The sequence below is a fragment of the Oncorhynchus nerka genome, linkage group LG13, assembly GCF_034236695.1.
Source record: "Oncorhynchus nerka isolate Pitt River linkage group LG13, Oner_Uvic_2.0, whole genome shotgun sequence".
NCBI lineage: Eukaryota > Metazoa > Chordata > Actinopteri > Salmoniformes > Salmonidae > Oncorhynchus > Oncorhynchus nerka.
Window position 1 is genome coordinate 68,951,801 of NC_088408.1, and position 21,422 is coordinate 68,973,222.

Below are 21,422 nucleotides of genomic sequence, written 5' to 3' on the forward strand. Positions count from 1 at the left end.
ATAGCAGCAATCTGCCTGAAGAGCTGTAATATGTCTTCTTCATCATCTTTTGCAGATGAGGGATTGTCTAATAAATAAAAAGGGCAGATGTTTGTTTGATAGAAAGAGAGAGATAGAGAAGAGTGAGAGGAAACATTAAAATGAGGAGGTAGACTTGTGTAGGCCCTGAGGCTGTCAGTTAACACACCAGCCAACCAGGAATGTTTTCCACACAAACCAGAGAAGGAGAAACGACTGGTTCATACTGTAAACACAGATCTTATTGATGGGACTGTATTTCTGCATACAATCTAATCAAATCAAATGTATTTATAAAGCCCTTCTTACATCAGCTGATATCTCAAAGAGATGTACAGACACCCAGCCTAAAACCCCAAACAGCAAGCAATGGCCAGGGACAATTTCAAGATGCTAGTATAAGCTACTGTTTCTCTGTAAGCTAGAGAATGATCTATTGTGCTGCAGTGTGGGTTGAGGAGAGAGGGGCAGGGGTTGCACTTGTACCCTAGCACCATTCATTTCCTCATCAGGTGCACCTTCTTGCAGTGTACAGACACCTCATATATCTCCCAGAGTAGGATCCGGCTTATCTCCACATTTATCTCCCAAGTAATAAGTCCCACTTAGACCTGCACAAGCTCCAGATACCTGGGTGGTAGGCTACACTGCTCCTAACACAGGCCTGACTATGAACACTGTCATCTTCCCTCAAACACCAGACACGCACGCACACACACACGGTACAGCTAAGACATTACTCCAAGCCCTGAAACAAAGGATGCATTCCAATACAAAGCTGTCCGTCAGAATGTGCGAAACACATAAGAAGTTATTCACCTACTGTCCTCACTCTGTACCATTTTCACAAAAATACATTTTTCTCCCACTGATGTAAACCATACATCAGGTCTGAAACTATCATTTATCATTTTGACCACAAGGCGGAAACAACACCCCCAAAAAATGATGATGTTATTCCAAACAGTTTTTTAGGCAGAGGTTTAGTCGTAGTAAATACCATTTGGGCCAATAGCTTCAAGCTCAGCTAGATTTCAGCAATAAAAACATCGGTAAACAGAGAAGCCTAAAACAGTCAGATCAATTAGGCTTCCCTAGCCGACAAACACCAGAAGACGGCTGAGTAACAGAACCGAGTCATACATACACAAGGCTCTTGTCTGACGTTAAAATGCTTTATTCACACAGTGTGCTGCTCAACGTTTCCTCACAAACACAGAAATGCATTGAGAATGAAAAAGCTGTCAAAGAAGAGTTTCATCCAATAAGTGTTCTGCTTCAGTCCTCGACAGAGAAAAAATAATATTACAGAGCAATAAAATAAAGAGCCATAAACAAAACATACTGTATGTCTGTGGTGTGAAATATCAAATGTTTGTGTGAGGTTTTTCCTCTCCCTACTTTTAACTGCTATTGTTCTTATCCTTGCGTGGTCTGGTTTTAATTTTCTGTATTTTTTCACAGCAATAAAGAATCATATAATAAAGAAATTGGCCTCTCCCCGGCATGGTTTCTCACCGTGGGATGAGTCGTAAATCTGATAGCATGATTAACCATGCATGACAAAAATAAGGCCATTTTGTTTATTTGTTCCTGTTTCCTTGCCTAATGTCCGTTCAACAGGGCTTTGATCCCTCTAACCTTATGGATCTCCACCGTAAACACTTACCTTCTCACGACACTTTTAGTACCATGAGGTTTGATGCCAGGCATCTGCACGGAAGTCCAGAAACAGAGAAAGTCACAAGGCACAAGAATGTATCGTACAACCAGCTCTCCTGTTGAAGTGTCTTGGGGATTATTACATTACACTGGTGGATAAAGGACATTCAAGGACTTCTTTCAGTTATTGCATTTCTGAAGACAATGTTGTACAGACATTGCTGTTGTGGTGAGGTTGTGGATCTTGTGAAATGTTCTCTCATCGTGACATTATGCTATTCACAGGGAGATGACTGAAGCTTTATCTGTGCTGCAAAGATACTGTACCTGGCTTCTCTCGCAGCCAAAATGCCAGCTACACCCAATCTCAGGAAAAGAACTTCATCTGAGGCTTTGAAAGGCATTGCTCAATAACCCACAACCAACCTAACGCCCTCTGCCGTGAGGCATCTCTACAGATTCAAAGGGGCAGTTTAGACATGACTTTTGTTCAGAAGAATGTTACTAAGACTGCTTTGATACTGCCGACAGACACATTATCGTAAACAAGTCGGTTCTGACCCTGACTTCTAATTTTGACCTCGATACTACCATAGTAATTCTATCGATACTACAACACTGTCTCTTAATCCTGAATATAGAAAACATCCGCAGGCTAATAGAGCTTATCTACTATTATACATAATATTATACACAACTCAAACACACACACACACACACACACACACACACACACACACACACACACACACACACACACACACACACACACACACACACACACACACACACACACACACACACACACATACACAAAGACCACCACAACAAAGCACACACAGCACACAACAATAAAAGCAAAAGAGTTCCCAGTAGATTTGCAGAGAGAGAGCATAGAGAGGAGACCACAGGAATTGTTTATCAGAGGCAATCGCAACCAGGCTTGGACTTCTCAACCTGTTAGAGGTCCACAAGTTTCTTTATCCTACACTGAGACACGTGCCATGGCATGATATTGCCCTGTCCTCCTCCTCTCTGCCCTCCCAGCCCCTGTCACATGCCCAGGCAGACAGCTCCAGAGGAACACTCTGTGATGTGCCTCTCTTTCCCAGCAAGACTACAAACATTCAGCCCGAGGGCACAGTAAGCAGGTCACCGTGCCTTACTCAAGACAAATGTTCCCTTTCGTTTTGGTTTATTTATCCCATCAATAATCATAACAATCAGCAGATAATGCATATTTCTTCCTCTTTCAACCATGTGTTCATGCCCGTGTATATCAAAGACGCAAAGGAATAAGTATAGTAAATAAAAAATAAATACAACCAGAAAAAGGGGAACGAAACGTGATTGCAAGGCAAAGTAAGAGTTTCCTTTAGGAGTTGCCAAGGCGCCATTAAATGTTATGGGCACATCAGGGCCCATAGAGCATGTTGGTCAGCACAGTGGGAGTATGACATCTTACACTGTGCAGGTCTACGTTCTGGACCGAGGAGCCAGCTTCAAAAGAACTAAACCATCAAGAAAAACAGAGTTTGTATGAGGCTACTATGGAGCCAAGCAGCACTCCTAACTTAGTTCGAAAATGTTTTCCTGTAAGAGTTCAATTTAAGCTGTGTCTTCGGGTAATTGTTTAACAAGGCAACCAAATTCAAGAGTGTAAGTCCTGAAAGTCACTCAAATAACAATAGTCTAATATTGTACAAGAAGAAGGGTAAAAAACTCAAACAAGGCAACAGATATGGAGAACTACTGCCCATGAGGGATGTTTCAGAGCCACTCAAATCCTTGTCAGAGCAGTTTATTACTTCCCTGAAATATCTGGAAAAGAGAAGCCACTGAGCAAAAGCAAACTGTTTTCAGGACTTAGGGTGTAAATCTCTTTTAATGTTGCTGATCTGTGTGTACGCGGCGCTTCCAGAAACCACTCGCTGTTTCTAGCACCCCACAACTCTCTCATCAAATATTGCAAATTCTAAGCGGTTTTCAAAGTTATAACTGCAGAGAATGACTCTGCCAAGAGTCTGTCGCTTTCTCTCGCTCTGTTTTTTTGTTGTTGGTTAGAAAATCCATAAAAATTATTTGCTCTTACCATACATTACAGCTCTGACTCTGCTTCTATTTCTACTGTGGATTCAAATTCAAATTCCACATTGATAATAATCAATAGATGTGACATATCTGGTCAATTGAGTATTTACTAAACAAGATACATATTATAACGTTGGCCATCTGCATCATCTGCCAATGCAGCAAATCTGTCCAGGCAGTGCTCCGCCCCCATCTCTTCTCCCAGGTTAGGTCATAGTGGGATGTTTTTCTGTAGAGGGTCCTTCCTCCTCTCTCTCTCTCTCTTATCTTCCTGCCATCTCTCTGTGGGACGGCGGTACATGACTCCCTCACTGGCTCCAAAACCACACGCCTCCCCTGGACCCAGATTTGCTGCATGACTCCATGTGTGTATTCTTTGAGGGGGTGGGGAGAGTATATATGTGGTGTGTGTGTGAGTTTATTAGTGCCAGGATATGGGAGGGAGGGAGGGAGGGAGGGAGGGAGGGAGGGAGGGAGGGAGGGAGGGAGGGAGGGAGGGAGAACCTCTCTGGGATGTCTGCATGTACACTATCTAAACAAGACCGTCATCAAACCCTAAGCAACATCACCACACTATTAAGAACCCTGACATGACAATTACTCCATCAGACAACACACTTATAATAATGACAATCCCTATGCCAATGCATTTTTATTTATTTAACCCTTATTTTACCAGATAAGTTGACTGAGAACACATTCTCATTTACAGCAATGACCTGTGGAATAGTTACAGGGGAGAGGAGGGGGGGATGATTGAGCCAATTGTAAACTGGGGATGATCAGGTTACCGTGATGGTATGAGGGCCAGATTGAGAATTTAAAACCACGTCTATTAATGATATCAGCAAGCAGTTATCGATGTAACTACAAAATCTCAATACTGCATGGTATGTCAACGCTCCGTCCCATGTGCATTAATACATGTGATTTACGAGAGGAAACCTTTGAAACACATATAATGTACAGTCTTTACTGTGCACATTTGGGAAGCGGACAAGAAAGACCAAAGCGGTTAGCATACGCTCTGCAGTCGCCTCAATGATGTCGTGTTTTTGTTTTGTGATCAAATCAAAATCAAATCAAATTTATTTATATAGCCCTTCGTACATCAGCTGATATCTCAAAGTGCTGTACAGAAACCCAGCCTAAAACCCCAAACAGCAAACAATGCAGGTGTAAAAGCACGGGGGGGGGGTATTACCGATAAAATCTAAATAATAATGAATGGTAAGAAAAACATCTCATCTCTTAACTTCAACTACATCAGCTACACTACTATTAGTAATCCAATGCAGGATCATTTAGAACAGGAAAGAGAGGAGGAGAAATAACTGTTATACTTTTCCTTCCTCTGTATAATTTCCATGTCAGAGTTGAGGTGAATTTAAAACCTGTAATAAAGTCATGAGCAGCAGTGTGTGTGTAGATGATCACTCTCATGAGAAATAGTTGTGGAGAAATAGAAAAACCTATGTTGCTTAGCGTGGCAGGCACCAGGCCTATATTTCATGCATGACTTTGGAGAATGTTAATAAGGATTAGAAACATACTTCAAGCTAATGTACTTTTCTTTTGCAAGGCCAACAGTATTTTTTTAAACTTCTGTCTCTGAAAGAGAGGGACATGGAGTGTGCCAATTTACAAAGACAAAGACAACTTCATTCATTGGTTATAAAGAGAGATATAATATTTGATAGCATTTATGAAATATCAGTGGAATGTGTCAAATGGTATCTCTCGGTAGAGTCTTCGAGAGATCTATGTAGTATCTATTCCATTGGAGCTGACATGTCAGAGGGCATGCTCTGACCCGAGTGCCCCTTCAGCCGGTGCATGGGTTCTGGTTAGTGTAACTGGCTTCCAGCTGAAAGCTAAAAGAGGCCTTCATGTGGAGATGTTATGTTTCCAAGGAAAGATGGACCAATTAATCTGATTATGGTCACAAATCCTACAACATGTGTAAGCATGTCTCTGAGCATGTGGGATACAGATGTTTTGGGGGGTGTGTGTGTGTGTGTGTGTGTGTGTGTGTGTGTGTGTGTGTGTGTGTGTGTGTGTGTGTGTGTGTGTGTGTGTGTGTGTGTCAAAGCCTTCTCGGTCTGTTTGAAAACACAACACCAGAGCACTTAACGGTTTTAAACAGCCTCTTTTCACTGGCATGGCCATGAATATGTCTATTCTGAGGGCAATCCTTTCGTTTTCATGTAAGAAATCTGAGTCACTCGGTCTTCCGGAGGGGTGTGTGTGTTGTGCCACTGCAGGCTGGTCTTGCAGAGGGGTGAGCGGAAGGGGAACGAGGAGCTGACAGACAGGGCCTGATACTACACCTCCACCGTAGGCGAATCCCCAGCTAACCCCTGTGCTGAAAGCCAGGATGTAGCACTCATCCACAGGCCAGGAAGGGGCAGCAGGGAGAGGGCCAGTTTGCTGCTGATGGAGGGGGACTGTGGTTTGGGTGGCACGCACCGCTTACTGCCTCCAGAGCCGCGTAACCGGGAGGAGAAACCACAGACTGTGTCATCTGCCAACACCGTGTCCAATGCCTGGCTGTGGGACAGATCCACTTCAAACACAGACTTAAACATTCATTCACTCACTGTATGTACTACACAAACACAGATATGAACATAGTATACACACACACACACAAATAATCACATTGTAGTCATGCTTACAACTACCCCCCCCCCCAACCTAAATGTTTCATACAAAAAAAAACTACATTCAAACAGCATCTGTGAAATAGCTGACACATTTCAAACAAATACAGTTGGGTATACTGTAGCTGCTTTCAATTTACTGTAGATACAAACTGACTACTTCCCATCTGTCTGTTGTGTTTGAGTCTGCCAATAACAAGTCTTATATCACCAGTTTGAATAGAGCAGAGGACTCTCCAGTCCCAGTGTGCACTGCAGTGGTGTAGAGTAGACTGAGCAGAGGGAGAGAGGCAACTCGTGACCCCAGTTCCACACTGTGCAAGAGAGGGCCCCGGTCAGAGCCAGTGCTGTCTCTCCAGCTGGGATCACAACGCTAGACTGAGGCTTGGGTTTCAGAGCAGGACTCCGGCCTCGGGGTGTAGGGGTGGGATGCCTGACACTTGTGCCGGCAGGGGCAGAGGGAGAACCCAGCGGCAGGCCTGCAGGACTGACATCAGACAGACGCCCACCCCAGGGGGCTGGGCCCGCTCACCCGCCCGCTCTCAGGAGGAGGCAGCGACAATCACAGGGGCCCAAGACAGATTGGGCTGCCATAGGGCTGCCATAGACCACACGTTTGCCTTTTAAACTGCTGAGTTTGGATTTGCATCCCACCACAACGTATTTCCATCGGGGGGGGTTCCACCTCACTGACTCAAATGAACAATCTCAATAAGGCACTGGTATTAAACTAATGTAAAAAGCCACAGGGCCAAAGAGAGCCAAATCAAAAGAGATGATGGGGGTACAGTAAAGGTTGTTGAAAATGATGATATGGCAATAACTGAGCAAATGAAAGGACATATGGTAAGTACATCAAGTACATCAAGTCATCCAGAAGCCATTGAATAAGATTCACACTATTCTAAACATAAGACTACTGAATCCATATAGTGACAGTTCTGATACAACAACCTAATTATGTGTTTCCTATTCAATGTTCTTCACACTTTCAACAGTATGGAGACACAAATATCTTAATTTATACAACGGGAGGGGGTCTAATCCTGGATGCTGATTGGTTAAAATCACGTTACAGCCGGTGTCTATTACATTACTAAATTTATGACGGCGAAATATCTATTCACTGTACAATCCACTGTCTCATAAGCTAAATATGTTTTTCCTATTCAATGTTCTTCACACTTTCAAAAGCATGAAGACACATGTATTTTCATTAACACTTCAAAACAAAATATATCAGAATTAATGTTCTATCTCATTCTGTAAATCATCCATATTTCATCCCCTTATCCAGTCCTCTCCAAGGTGCAGGATCATTTTGCAGCTCGCGTGTGCTGGAATTTCCCAGGAAGATGTATTGTGGCTGTTTTCTGGGAAATATTAAGATCCAGCCAGCAGCGAGAGAAGGCGAGGAGGGGGGTTACAGACGCTCAGTATCATCGTCTCGCTGATGATGAAATGCCTCTTATATCCCAGTTCTCTCTCCCTCTCTCTCCCTCTCCCTCTTTTTTGCTCTCCTCTTTCTTTCTTTCTTTCTTTATATCTATCTTTCCCTCATTCTTTCTTTGTTTCTTTCCTTCCTTCTTTCTTTCTTTATTTATTTGGCTCTACCTCCTCCACCTTTCTATCTTTCCCTCCCCATGCTTTGCCTGCTTCGTTTTCTGTGTATATTTCTTGCTTTATCGCTCCGTCCTCCATCTTTATCTCTCTCCTTCCCTATCCCTCCCTCGCCTCTCTTTCGCTCTATTATATGTTTCTCTCTCGCTTGTCCCCCCTCCCTTCACATCAAACATGGCGTCTGTCTTCTCCAGGTCTCCAGGGCAGAGTCCAGGGTGGGCAGGGCAGGCAGCCACCTAGTTCACTAGTGAACACTCTCCCCTGTCATCACCACAGTACCACAGAGCCTCCACATCTGCATTGTCTTACACTGGTCATCTGCACTCCACACCCCTTCATCACCCCCTCCTCCCCCTCTCTCCCACTCCTCCAAATCCTTCATCTATAGCATACAAATATTTCCCCTTGGAGCTTTTTGAAGCTTCCATGGGTCACCGGACCCTGAGCACAAATCATTTTAGCTGGTTTTGGGGTGGCTTACCAGAAAGGTTGGGACAGACAACGAAACCCAATCTGCAATGTTTTCACTGCATGGTTATTTTTCTTGCCAAGACAGCGATGGTCAATCAGCGGTGATCCTCAAACAGAGAGGTTTAGGAAGCCTTCGCTGGTCTACATGTCGTCGTTGCAGTTTACTTAAACCTTTCTCCCCTCCTGCTCCAGGGGAATAGGCCAACGGCATATTTAGAGTTCCTGACAGCCTGCTGTTTCTGGCTTCAGGATTCAGCCCCAGAACCACGGCACTGGCTCTCCTTTGATAAATAGAGAACACAATACATCTCCTGGTTTCCAATAAAACTGAGCTGTTCGTTTTGACAGTGTGACACCTCACTTGCCGTCCTTGTTGTTACTGAATTATTGCCCATTGAGCAGGGGAGCCAAAAAGTACTAAATATGTCTGAGACCCGTCTCCTCTGTGCAGAAAACAACCCTTACTTCAGTTGTCCCAGCACTACATATCTAACCTATACCCTAAAAGATTGTGGAGAGAATGAACTTCAACCAACACTTTCATTTGCAGGCCAAAACTGTAATTCTATGAGGTGATAATTGTCTAAACATTCATAGTGTATACACCTTGGAGGCTACTCTACAGCTAGCATTCATAACACCTCTGTGCGCCATTGGCCTGAGAGACAGAGGGTGCTGATAGACAGGACAGTAAGCCAGGGAGACGAGCCAGAGCAGTGCCAGTGACCCTCCCACCTGTAGCCTACATCAGCTCTGAGACGGGAGTGGAAAGAGGATGGGGTGGAATCTGAAGGCCTGGTTAAAGTAACCAGATTGTTTCAGTGCATCTGATCTGCAGTCTAACAGACTTCCAAACAGTTGAATGAGTAAATAAAGTGTCCCCAGGGGACTTCTGCTGGAGATGGATTACCGTAAGAGGGTACACAAAGGAGTCTAAGCCCCACAGTACCCAGGGAGCTGCAGACAAAAGCCAATGTTGGGGTTCTACCAGGGAACTGGCCAGGTTTATTAATCTCATTCTGGGTTGCACCAACCTCCTGCTATAGCAAGCCATGCACTCACACACATACACACAAAGACATACTGTACATGTGCTCAGGTGTATGCACACACACTTGCATGTACTGTACGTACATGCGCGGGCGCGCGCACACACACACACACACACACACACACACACACACACACACACACACATTATAATGGATGTTTAAGGGTGTGTGTGTGTGCCTCATAAGATCAGTCTCATGCCCACTTGGCTGTGGAAGAGGGCTTAGGGGGAAGTTGGGGCTGTGGCATTATGCAGCCCCATCCTATTCTGCACCATTCTCCCCCCTCTCCGGACCTGACACAACTAAAGGGATTAGGAGCCCCTGTTTCCGTCAGGGCCTCCACCCAGGACAAAGCACTCCACAGCTTAATGTCACAGTCTATGATAAAAGTACAGATCTCTGTCAGTCAGCTTGGGCAGAAATACCAGTGTTTGTAAGCTAATCTCATTAAGAGATGAACAAAAAGAGTGGCAGAGAAAGATTTTTGTTGTTGACTAAAGTGTGTTTAATGACAAGTGCTAACATTATCAACGTCAGGGCACATACATGTATGTATGTCAAATAAGTCACGAAATGCGCCAACACGATTACATTCCTACTGAGTATGACATATACATTTAATCAGTGAGTGTAGGTAACAGTACTGATTTGTGAGGTTTGAGTGAATGTACTGCTACAAAATATGATTACATACTGCACAAGGGGCAGAAGAAAGAGAAACAGAGAGATAGAGAGATGGAGAAAAATCCACTGGTTGAGGGTAAACATACTGCTATGCACAGATCCTCATGTGGTGGTAGAATGTGTGTCGTTAGTGTGAGAGTGCGCCAAGGGCACACAGCAGTCGGACTGCAGCACTTACCATCCTGATGCCACCCCTTTCTTGTGTATCTGTGAAAAGCCTACGTGTTGGAAAAAACATTCCAGTGTGATCACATTTACGGAGTGCAGGGGGCCAGCTCTGAAATCCTGAGCCAGAAGAGGCCTTGTCTCAATTCAACATGCAGGTTCGACTGGGGTGCTTGTAGAACTGGCATGGACAGATTGGTTGTTCTGCAGATACAGTACAAACACTAAAACATTATTGTAAAAAAAAACAGCATTCTAATTATTGATCAAATTTTTTCACATCAATCAAATCAATGAAAAAAACAGCCATCCTAATATTTGTTTCACAAATTGACACGTCTACTAGTGCCATTAACCCTGTCCCCTTTTCCTTGTATCTTCTCTCTAACGCTCTCTCTTTCTCTCTATATAAAGGGATAACTGCAGATTTGGCTTTTTTATTTCAGTCTAATTTGTAGATTGGATTAAAACATTTTCAGTATTTTTTGAATAGTTGTCACCCTCTGCCAATGATCCCCTTAGGAGTTGAAGATGCTGATTAAAATCCCTATGTTCCCAAGCCTTTACTCATGGCTGATTAGCATTCCTGTCTGACTGACAGGTCCCACTGTCTCCCACACTGGATCTCTAACTTTAGGAGCTGAGGTTAAGTTGTGGCTACCAACAAATTGCATGCTTGAGTTGCTTTGCCCCCTTTGCTATCATTCTGAGTAATGTGAGCCCACCAGGCAGTTCCCAGTACCGATTCCGACTCCACTCCTCCTCAGGCCAACAGCTCCCCCACAACAAGCCACAAGGCGTAGCCCCACATCCCTACCCACCAGCCTGGCCTCTTAAGTGGTGATGGGCATTAACATGGCTGAGCCTCTGTGGCTTGCCAAAGTATCTTGCTAGCTCGTCCTTTTTCAACTGCGCAAGCATGCACACACGGACAAATGCAAAAAGACACAAAGACGCACACACACACAAACACACACTGTGATTAAACGAACAACTAAGCCTATATTACCATGGTTTGGATGTTGGGAATAAAATATTTATAATTTAATGTGGGTGGACGAGAGCATCTTATAATTGCAAACTCAGTTAACCATTTGGTAAATGCACCAAGTAAATAAGAAGTGTATACGGCATTACAAATAAATACCCCCTAAAGTACCATTAATAGGTCACGATGAGTAGGGGGAAATGGTTTGTACGTCATGAGATGACAGATGATTGCATCATATTATGCTGCTGGGACAGGCCAGGCAATGTTGACACAAAACTCAATACTTCCTTACAGAGGAACACAGCTAGACCAGTCAGCTCCTTGCCGCGCCATGCACTAAGAATCCAGGCAAGCTGAAGCAATATTATCCAGCTTACGGCAACTAACGTTAGATTTGTCTTTATGCAGGGGCCCTCTACTTCTATTCCAGCGCTAGCCATAGCCACTCCATCATCCCCTTTCTCGTTCTTTTGGAAAAAATTAGAGAACAAAGAACGTTACGTCTTGCAAAATACGTCTCTCTGTTTATGACCTGGCTAGTCCTTTATCATATCATCAAAAGCACCACGACATAGCTACAGTATAGCCAATGTGTAAGAGTAACTTTGTCCTCTACTCCAGAATGTCCCCGTACACAGGGATGGAGTCGGCATGAGAATACCTTGACCATTTTGCGTGAATCCCTGTTCACACCGAGAGCAAATGAACACAGGAGTGTCGTACACTACAGTGAGTGGAACACAGAGTGAGTTAGTGCAGCTAGTGTAGAAACCTAGCTGTCAGCATGTATCCACCACCCCGCATCCTGAACACAGCTAATTAAAAAACAACATTTCACAGGAGGACACGCCTAACAGGCCTAAAAAGCACCAATCAGCACACCAGGGGCTCGTCCAAGTGCTGATAGTAAGGGGCTCAGTGTCATGTGTTCAGTGGTTTGTTATAATAATGTGCATAGTGACTTGAGCAATACTGCTGCTTCAACATATATTCAAATGGTGGATCAAGTGGTGAGCAACATAGATTATAAATGGTAAATATTGCAATAGATAGCAGAAATATTTATTTAGCAAAAAAATGCATTCTAATGGAAATATTTCACTAGATCTATTGCCACCTACCTCACAATAAAAAAGTTTGCAACAATATATTTTCAGAAATAATATACTTTAAAGGGATACTTCGGATTTTGGAACTGAGGCCCTTTATCTACTTCCTCAGAGTCAGATTAACTCGTAGACACAGTATCCGTTTTTCTCTCTGCGTGCCGTTTGAAGGAAGTTTCTAACTAGCGCAATGACTGTAAATCTATGAGTATCTGCTAGCATGCTAGCAGACTGGAAGTTTCTAACTAGCGCAATCACTGTAAGTCTATGAGTATCTGCTAGCATGCTAGCAGACTGGAAGTTTCTAACTAGCGCAATGACTGTAAGTCTATGAGTATCTGCTAGCATGCTAGCAGACTGTAAGTTTATGGGTATCTGCTAGCATGATGCTTGGTTAGGGAAAACGCCCCTCTCGGGGAGATACATGTGTCCTCTAATGATGTCTAATTGAACTCCCAACACCAGGTCAGAAGAAGCTCTCAAGGGGATGGTGTATTTCCACTCCACTTCTCACACATCATCTCCCTCCCCGACCGACCGACCAACGACCACCTCATGGTTTCTACAGTTACAGTTTCCACCCAGCAGACAACCAAACAAACCATACCTATTTACTTTGGTTAGTAGTGGTTTTACATTGTCACCTGTCCTAGTCTAAAGTACTTTGCATACAAGCTCAATCATGTATGGAGAATTGAGTAAGATAACACATTTTAAAAGTCACATGACATTATATAAATATACAAAGTTTTGTATTACATTTTCCATGTGATTAATACATTTAAAAAACATGTAAAAAATTATTGGGTCCAGTGGAATATGTCATTAATATTCTGTATGATATCCATTTAATTTTATTAAAATGTACTGATTAAAAAAAAGTGAAATAGCTCAATTTCGAAATTCTTATAAACTGCGCATTTGTCTAATGTGTAAATCTTCTATTTAGTCAATTGTGAGACAAAAAAATCAACTTCAACATTCTCTACCATTCTGAAACTTAATTCAATCCAGTTGTTTATATATCAACAGGAGAAAGTCTTAAGAACATTTAAAGAATTAAATCCTACCCTAATCCTATAATAAGATTATTCATCCTAACTCTGAGCCAGGTTTTGTAAAACTATGTTGGAGGGAGAATTTAATGGGACACAAAATCATACACTTCCTTGGTATGAACATAAAGCTATAAATTGTGCCAAAGGTGTAAAAATGAACATTTGCCAATCCCTTGATTTATAGTAGCCAGAGATGATTATGGGGCATGCATCATTTGCTGTAGGAATGTAATTAGGCACCTCTCCCTTTGTATGGCAAGGAGCCTGCCTTGCAGCTCATGGCAGTTTGTGGGCTGACAAACACATCTTAAATTGGTGTCATAAAAGTCAAAAAGGTGCCAATTACACCTCTAAGTATCCTATCAACGCAAATGAAATAAACAAATAAATACAGATAGTGTTGTGTACACATGGGACCCCCCTGCTAGTTGTTGACCTGAGAATGATGGAAGGTGAAGAAAGGGAGGCTGGATGGTGTAATGATGGATAATAGTATGGGTGTACATGACAGGAATCAACAGGTTACTGTTTAGAGGCTGTGGATACCCTGGAAAGTCACAGCATTACAACGGTTACAACACTTCACGGCCAAAACAGCACTCCAATTGTGAAAATAAACTACTGCCAGTTCCGACCTCATACACAATTTCACACACACACGCACACACACATACGCACACACACACACACACACACACACATACACACGCACACACACACACACACACACACACACACACACACACACACACACACACACACACACACTATACGCAAATATCACAGAGAGAAAGGTGGTCAAATAACAGGATCCCTCTCCGTGCCTGCCTGCACTGTTTGTCTATGTCACTGTTTCCTGGCTGCATCTCCCAGGCAATGGCATCCCGGAGCTGCTGCTATGAAATTCACATTGTTACTACTAACTGCCTAAGGTCATGTTGGATAGAGCAGGATGAATAGCAGACAATGAGAGTGATGCGGGGCAATAGATGTAGCTCATTGTTTGATTCAGGGTATCTAGCAGAGAGCTGTAATGTACCAGTGATTGAAGTAGCAGTGTTAAAAAGCTCTGACACAAAAAGTTTAAAATTGAGTGACAAGCATGAAGAGCACTGATGCAATGAGTGGGAACACAGGGCACCCCTAAGTCCACATGCTACACAAAGACTGTGCAGGGAGAATACACTTTAGCCCCCCATCGAGACAACAGCAAACGCCATCAGTCAGTTTGCTTCACCATTGTCAAGGCTTTATTGGATGCGCGCAACGGTAAGTTTTCGATATCACGCATGCATGTGATCTGCCACAAAATATCATTACTGCATCCATGTTCTTGCTGTTAGTTATAGAAGAAAAAAACGACATATATAAATGTATTTTTTTTAAATAGTTTTACTATACATTTCCATTGACGTTTAATTAGTCTAACTAGTCTAATTAAACGTGTCCAAAGTAAAAGTTGTAAAGGTCATAATGATAATTATGAATATTAGTAGTAGTAATAATCATAATAATCATCATCATCATCATAATAATAATGATAATCATAATAATAATAATAATATTTTTAGTTCTCAGAGTGTATGGAGAACATTTACGCATGCCATTGTTGCTTTTCGCAGGCCGTTTTTGTTATTTAAAATGGTCGAATGATAACCTATTATTCCTATAATGTAATAAAGGAACAGAACTAAATAGAGCATTTTCGTATATAGGCCCACTATATTCGCAAAAAGGCTTGTAATCTCCTTCTAGTTCTTTTTTATAATCTCTCTCTCTCTCCCTCTCTCTCTGTGAGTGTGTGTAATTATTACAATGACATGGGATTAATAAAGAAATAATATCAATAAACTACTCAAAAGGGTGGGTCTACATGTTTGGGTTTGTTGATTGTCTTGAAACGAGACAAAGGCCTACGCTGCATTTAGACCTATAATTGTCTAAAACATTTGCATCAAGAAAAAAATGCGCTCCGATGTTGAATGGTTGAGGTTTAGACATGAATCTTGCCGTCCTACTACTATGAACAAGGTTAGGCTAAATGCTCCACTGAACGCTGCAGTGACTACCATCCGTCTCCAATCCAACGACAAAATTAAACACTTGCCGCAAGAGATCCACGTAATAACAATATAAAATATAAACGAAATTGCAGATAATAAAGTGCCACTAAAAACCAACTGTTCTGTGACTGACTATCATTTCGACCAAGTGGTGGACACTGCATAGGCTACCTACATCAACGTTAGAAAATAATTATGACTAACACTAACGTGAATTGAAACTGGCTGCCTGTAGGCCTACCTGTTATCACACGCCATTTAATAAAAATAAAGAAAATATTGAAAAGCTTAATTTTTTCAATTATAGGTCTATGATGAGGCGTAAATGTTGCCCATGTTTTCTAAAGAGCGATATAAGTCCAGGCAATTGACAAGTAGGCCTAACGGAAGCGCGTATCTGTGCTTGCGCAAGAGGACCGCATTCGACCACGTGAAGAGTGAAATTATTGGAAAATTGGACACATCAGCTAACAGTGTAGGCCTGAAGACTTAAATTAAATCAAAGTGGGTTATTCTGCTGTAATTCTGAAATGGTTGGACACACTCTAAACCAGAATTATACTCATGATTCCCAATTGGTTGTAGGCTAGGCCTAGCCAAGGCCTACTTGGTGATATATCCTTGCGCGTAAAACAACCACACAACATATATAAGTATTATTGTCCTTACTGTTGGTAGTCATGTTTGCAGTACAGTTTCCTATCCCGGAAGTAACAACTTGTAGTGAGAGGTTGTTGACACACAGCGCACTGCAAACACTCCTCGTGCCATGAGGAATCGTTGACTCTCATCAGAAACCGGTCAGATATTGGACGCTGGCATCCTTCACATACAGATCGGTGATGGTATTCTGTCCCTAAAATGGATGCAAAATAAGTTTAAAATTCAACAATAATATTCATACTAGCTCTATTTTTGTATTTCTTTATTTACAATTTAAATGTTCAGTTTAGATATTAAATATGAAGTAATAGATTATAAACATGTCATAAACATGTAACTATAAAATAGAAAACACAAGCAGTCCTTATCACACTACAAGACCAGGTTGTAGGGCCTAGTCTAATAACTACAATGATCATCGAAATGTAGACCTGGAGTGCTTAGTGAATGTGTTTTAATATCTATACCAAAACCACTAAAATCAGGAATGAGGCCAGCTAGCGGTGAAAATATTTGTTGAATGTGATAGCCTATGTCCTAACAAGCAGCAATCAATTACAGTAACTTTCATCAAATGATTTGACGTAGTAATAATTTCACAAATGAATGAAACAGGCTATTGTGCCAGAGTAATACATAGATCGTGAACACAGTGATCAGTCATTTGTGTTATTTGTTGCTAAGAATACAATACATTCATATTTAAAATGACATCTAAAGAAAATTGTAAAATATATCAAATGTTAAGGTAGGAGGCCTACGGGTCATGAGAGGATATAGTCTGCATAGCTGCGGACATACAATTGCAGCAATGGTGTGATCATCAAAGGTCTCGTATTGTGTGTGCTATCTGCACTCTCCGGCTCTTTTAATACTATGGATGCAAATGAAACTAAGCAGGACTTACCAAGCATGACTCCAAGGGTAGCTTGACGATGGGGATTATCTTCAATCTTTATACCGTCTAACATCCTTGGGTACTTGGAATGGTTTCTCTTCGAGAAACAGCGTTCTAGTGACTTGGGACCTGTTGCAATATCCATAACAATGTACTGTCAGACTTGTTTTCGCTTCAAATCCTAGCTAAAGCCCACAATATTTGCTGAGACTACTCGCACACACACATACACAAACAATGTGTGTTCCCAGATCGCTAACTTAAAAATTTTAAATGAAAAAAGGCGTCCCAATGTTAAGACCGGCTCCACTTTTTGTGGGGCTCTCCTAAGCAGAATCTTCAGATGTCACAGAATCGTAAGAAGCGGCAATAAATTTGACAAACACTATTTTGAGCAGTCACCTGTTAATTTGGACTGAATACGTTTCGGCTACCTTCTTGTTTGCACCCGAGCGTGGCCAGAAGAGAAGGCTACGGAGGAGGGACGTATCCGCTCAAGCATTTGCTTCTAAAACAACAAAAACAACAACAATTGTAACTCCAAGAAATATGAGTGAAATGTTCCAATGGTAACTCTTCAAATACTATGCCCCTCGGTCGGATCCCTGCAGCTTGAACAGTCTCAGACCAAGATTGAAGCCAATAGATCCTCCTCCCACCCCTCCGTGGTCACGTCACTTTTTTTTGACTATTTACTGACATTGGGATGCTATTGGTGCTCACTTTTGGTGCGCTCTAAAGAGTTGAACTGAGTTTCGGCTATCACTTTGAACAAAGCTGTAGACAATATGGTGAGAGAGAAAAAAAAGTACAGTCAGTGTACAACAATTATAAAATAGACAACTCAAATACTGTACATAGTAAACTAAAGGTATATCAAGTAACTTGCTACGACCATTTGCAAGATATTTTTATTTAGCTAAAAGTGTACTATTGTTAAGATTATAATGCATTATTATTGTTTTGATGATGATAATGATGATGATGCTGATAATGCTTATTTGAGTTATTATTATTATTATTATTACTACATAGTAGAAGTAGCCCAGTAGGCCTCTTGTTGTTGATTTTGTTGGTGTTGGTGAGGATGATGCTTCTTTTTTCTCCTCCTCCTTCTCCTTCTTCTCCTCCTTCTTCTTCTCCTTCTTCTTGTCTTCATATAGGTTAGTAAATGCTTTGAAATCAAGTATTGGACCATCACGCGTTCGAAGTGCACATGCTTTGTGGTATTGTGTCCACTACAAAGACTTGAACCTAGTGACCCCTCTACCGCCGACGCACCTGGCGATGGGGTGGCGATAACTGAGCAGCGTGCAGCGTATATGCCGTAGCCTATACTGACTTTTTAAGCAGTAGCCTATATCCATTTGTATTTTAAAAACAGGATGGAACCTTTTTTTATGTCGTTCATTCATTCATTTAGAGCTATCATTTTAACAATATAGGTTTATGTTAAATTGTTAATAATACTGTTGCCTAATACATTATGAAATACGACCTGTTTGCCTGTACACCTAATTTGCATTAGCCTAGTTATTATATGCAGTTGGATATCCTTTTCTTGTTGGTTGTGGGCAACCCGAAAATGTTATTATTGTGGTGTAGTGTAAAATTATACTAAACAATTATGCATTGCAATCACAACATTTAGCAAAAACAAATAAGTGTAGTTATACTAATTATTCATACTGACACAATTATGCTGTTCTGTGCCGGACACAGGCCATCATTATAATTCAGCAGAGGGCTGTTCCTTTCATCTGTTTTTATCAATCGCAGGTGTCCTCAGTTGTGACTGAGATGCACACCGATTTATTCATGACAGGATGGCTCAGAAAAGCAAGCCTTGGAATCGAATATACTATCCCCAACGGAAAAAAAAGAGGCACATTCCTCAATTCTAAATTATTCCCAATTTCAAACAATGATATACATGTAAAGAAAATAAACCATGTTAAACCATTAAATTAAATTAAATGCAACGAGTTTCCACTATGTAGGCCTAGCCTATATAACATAATGTCCTATATAATGTCCTATATGTAAAATATTTTAGCTTTCCAATGCGGGTTTTGTGTTTTAAGATGTCGGCAAAGGTGAGGAATGCAAGTCGCCCGTAGCTGAAATTACAGGGTGCTGTACATAATTCGTTATGCCGTCCCGTTTGTAGTACTCCAGGGATTCAGTACATTGGAGGCATTGGGACACTTCGGGCAGTCACTCTGAGATACCCTACCTCGTATACCTCATCCCTCTCTATCTCTACAGTAGGCCAATACACCACTAATTACAGGCCTAGAAGATCTTGCAATATGCACACCTTCATGGTTATGAGCATTCCTTAGCCCATAGTTTTGGGTATGGAGAGAACTCAGATCTACGGTTCTAATGTGATTCTGGTCTCAGTTTGATCAAGCACAGCATCGGGCAGGAGGTGGGTTGGAAGAGACGGCCGCTGCTTAAGTTAATTACTCGAATCGGCTATTATTTATCGCAGCGCGTCTAAATCCAAAGGATATCCTAAATGTCCTGGTAGTCAAATAAATACTCAATCAATCTCAAACCTACTTGTCAGCGAACTAAATGAAACTGCTGCATTTTTTCCCGTTGTTTAAATAGCTTAATGGATCTAAATCACGTGCTAATAGTTTACTGCATTTAGTCCATAGGCGACTCTGAGCAATATTGTTACATGTTGCTGCTGAGTTGATACATAAATAATGCATAAGAAATATGTCGAAGATGCCAGAAATATTGTAACTCAAATTTGATTGCGAATAACAGCACTTTACACTAAGAATTTGCAGCCACATCAAATACAAAACAACCAAAACAATAATAACAATAATAATATGAATAAGAATACATTTACATTCGCAGTTAAGACATTCAAAATAGCCAAGTATATTACTATATAAACTAACAGGAAAGCAAAATTCTAAATAAAAAAATGACAATAAATGATCATATAACATTTTTAAAATCTTAGTTTTAGGTTAGGCCTACCGTATCCATATGTGTTCTTGATATCCTTTGTGGACAATATGGTGAACTAGCCCACTTTGCAACGTTCAAAGCCATAGAACTGGTCCATGATTTGTTTACGATGCCCTCTGGCGTTCAGAAGAAGAACTGCTAAGGACTCGGTCTGTTGGAAGAATTGTGTTGACTACAATGCTTCATGCGTCGACTATTTAGACATATTCTGGATTGCAATTGGCCTGGATTTGATTGGGGAAATATATTTGTTTATATGCAAAACTACTGCCTCAACAGATACTAATGTTATTCTATTTACTAAGCCTTTATACTGTGTCAGAGGATTCAGAAAAATGTATTTTGAGAAATAGATCATTCGAGTACAATAGAATAATATATCTATAATAGATAGACAACGTAGAGTAGTAGGCTTCATGAACCGTATTTCTATGGGATTGACCTGCCTGACTAAGGATGGTTGCCTAAACCTGCTAAGGATGTAACGCTTCACTAGAAAAGCCCTGCATGACACATCTGTGATGTGTTTGTACAATATCAACCTCCTCTCATTTTCCACTGGGTAAATGTCGTCCGTATATTGGACTAACTATTCAGGGTTGAAACAGAATACTACTCTCTACCATTGTGTCATATCGACAAGAACATTCAAAAGCGATTATAATTAATACAAACTACTGGCAGTCGGACACCAATCGCATATGCCAATAATAAACCAAATGCTATGTTTTTGCCCGCGGCGTTTAATGGGTCTCTACATGAGAACGCCTCCCCCTAAACGATGGAAGAAACTTCACGCAGCAGGTGTGTTGCATGTGCACCCTGGGAAAAGGTCCCAATAAGTATGCTAAGAAGGTTATGAGAATCTGTTTTCAGTAAAACAACCCATTTCCATTGCATCCACCGAAAAGGTAAGAGGTTATTGTTTAAATGCAATGCATGAAAGCTCAAGTTCAATTCGTTGCTGGCCTATATGGCAACAATGACATTGCCTTTATTTAGATTTGAAATAGGCAACAGGCCATACAAGACATAAGAAAACGAAACAAGTAGCCGAAGAATAAACTTCGTATTGTTAATTTACAGAAATGTCTAAATAGGCCCATGCGAGTCATTTTTTTAGTCGTGCGCGTAAGAAAAACTATAGTCTGCAACTGAATGTAGGCTACTTTGTCACCCAGGTTAATATATTATTTTATCAATTGTTATTGCGTTTTTCC

General features: G+C 41.4%; 1 protein-coding gene across 1 annotated transcript in view; it reads right to left on the reverse strand.

Moving 5' to 3' along the window:
* The window catches only part of LOC115139980 (LIM/homeobox protein LMX-1.2-like), a 59,353-nt gene extending 41,507 nt beyond the window's left edge, over positions 1–17,846 (reverse strand). The window contains 3 exon segments of the mRNA XM_029677923.2: positions 16,314–16,500; positions 17,215–17,334; positions 17,608–17,846. Of these exon segments, the coding sequence (XP_029533783.2) occupies positions 16,314–16,500; positions 17,215–17,278 (251 nt within the window). The 5' untranslated portion in view covers positions 17,279–17,334; positions 17,608–17,846.
* Positions 17,847–21,422: the final 3,576 nt, after the last annotated feature.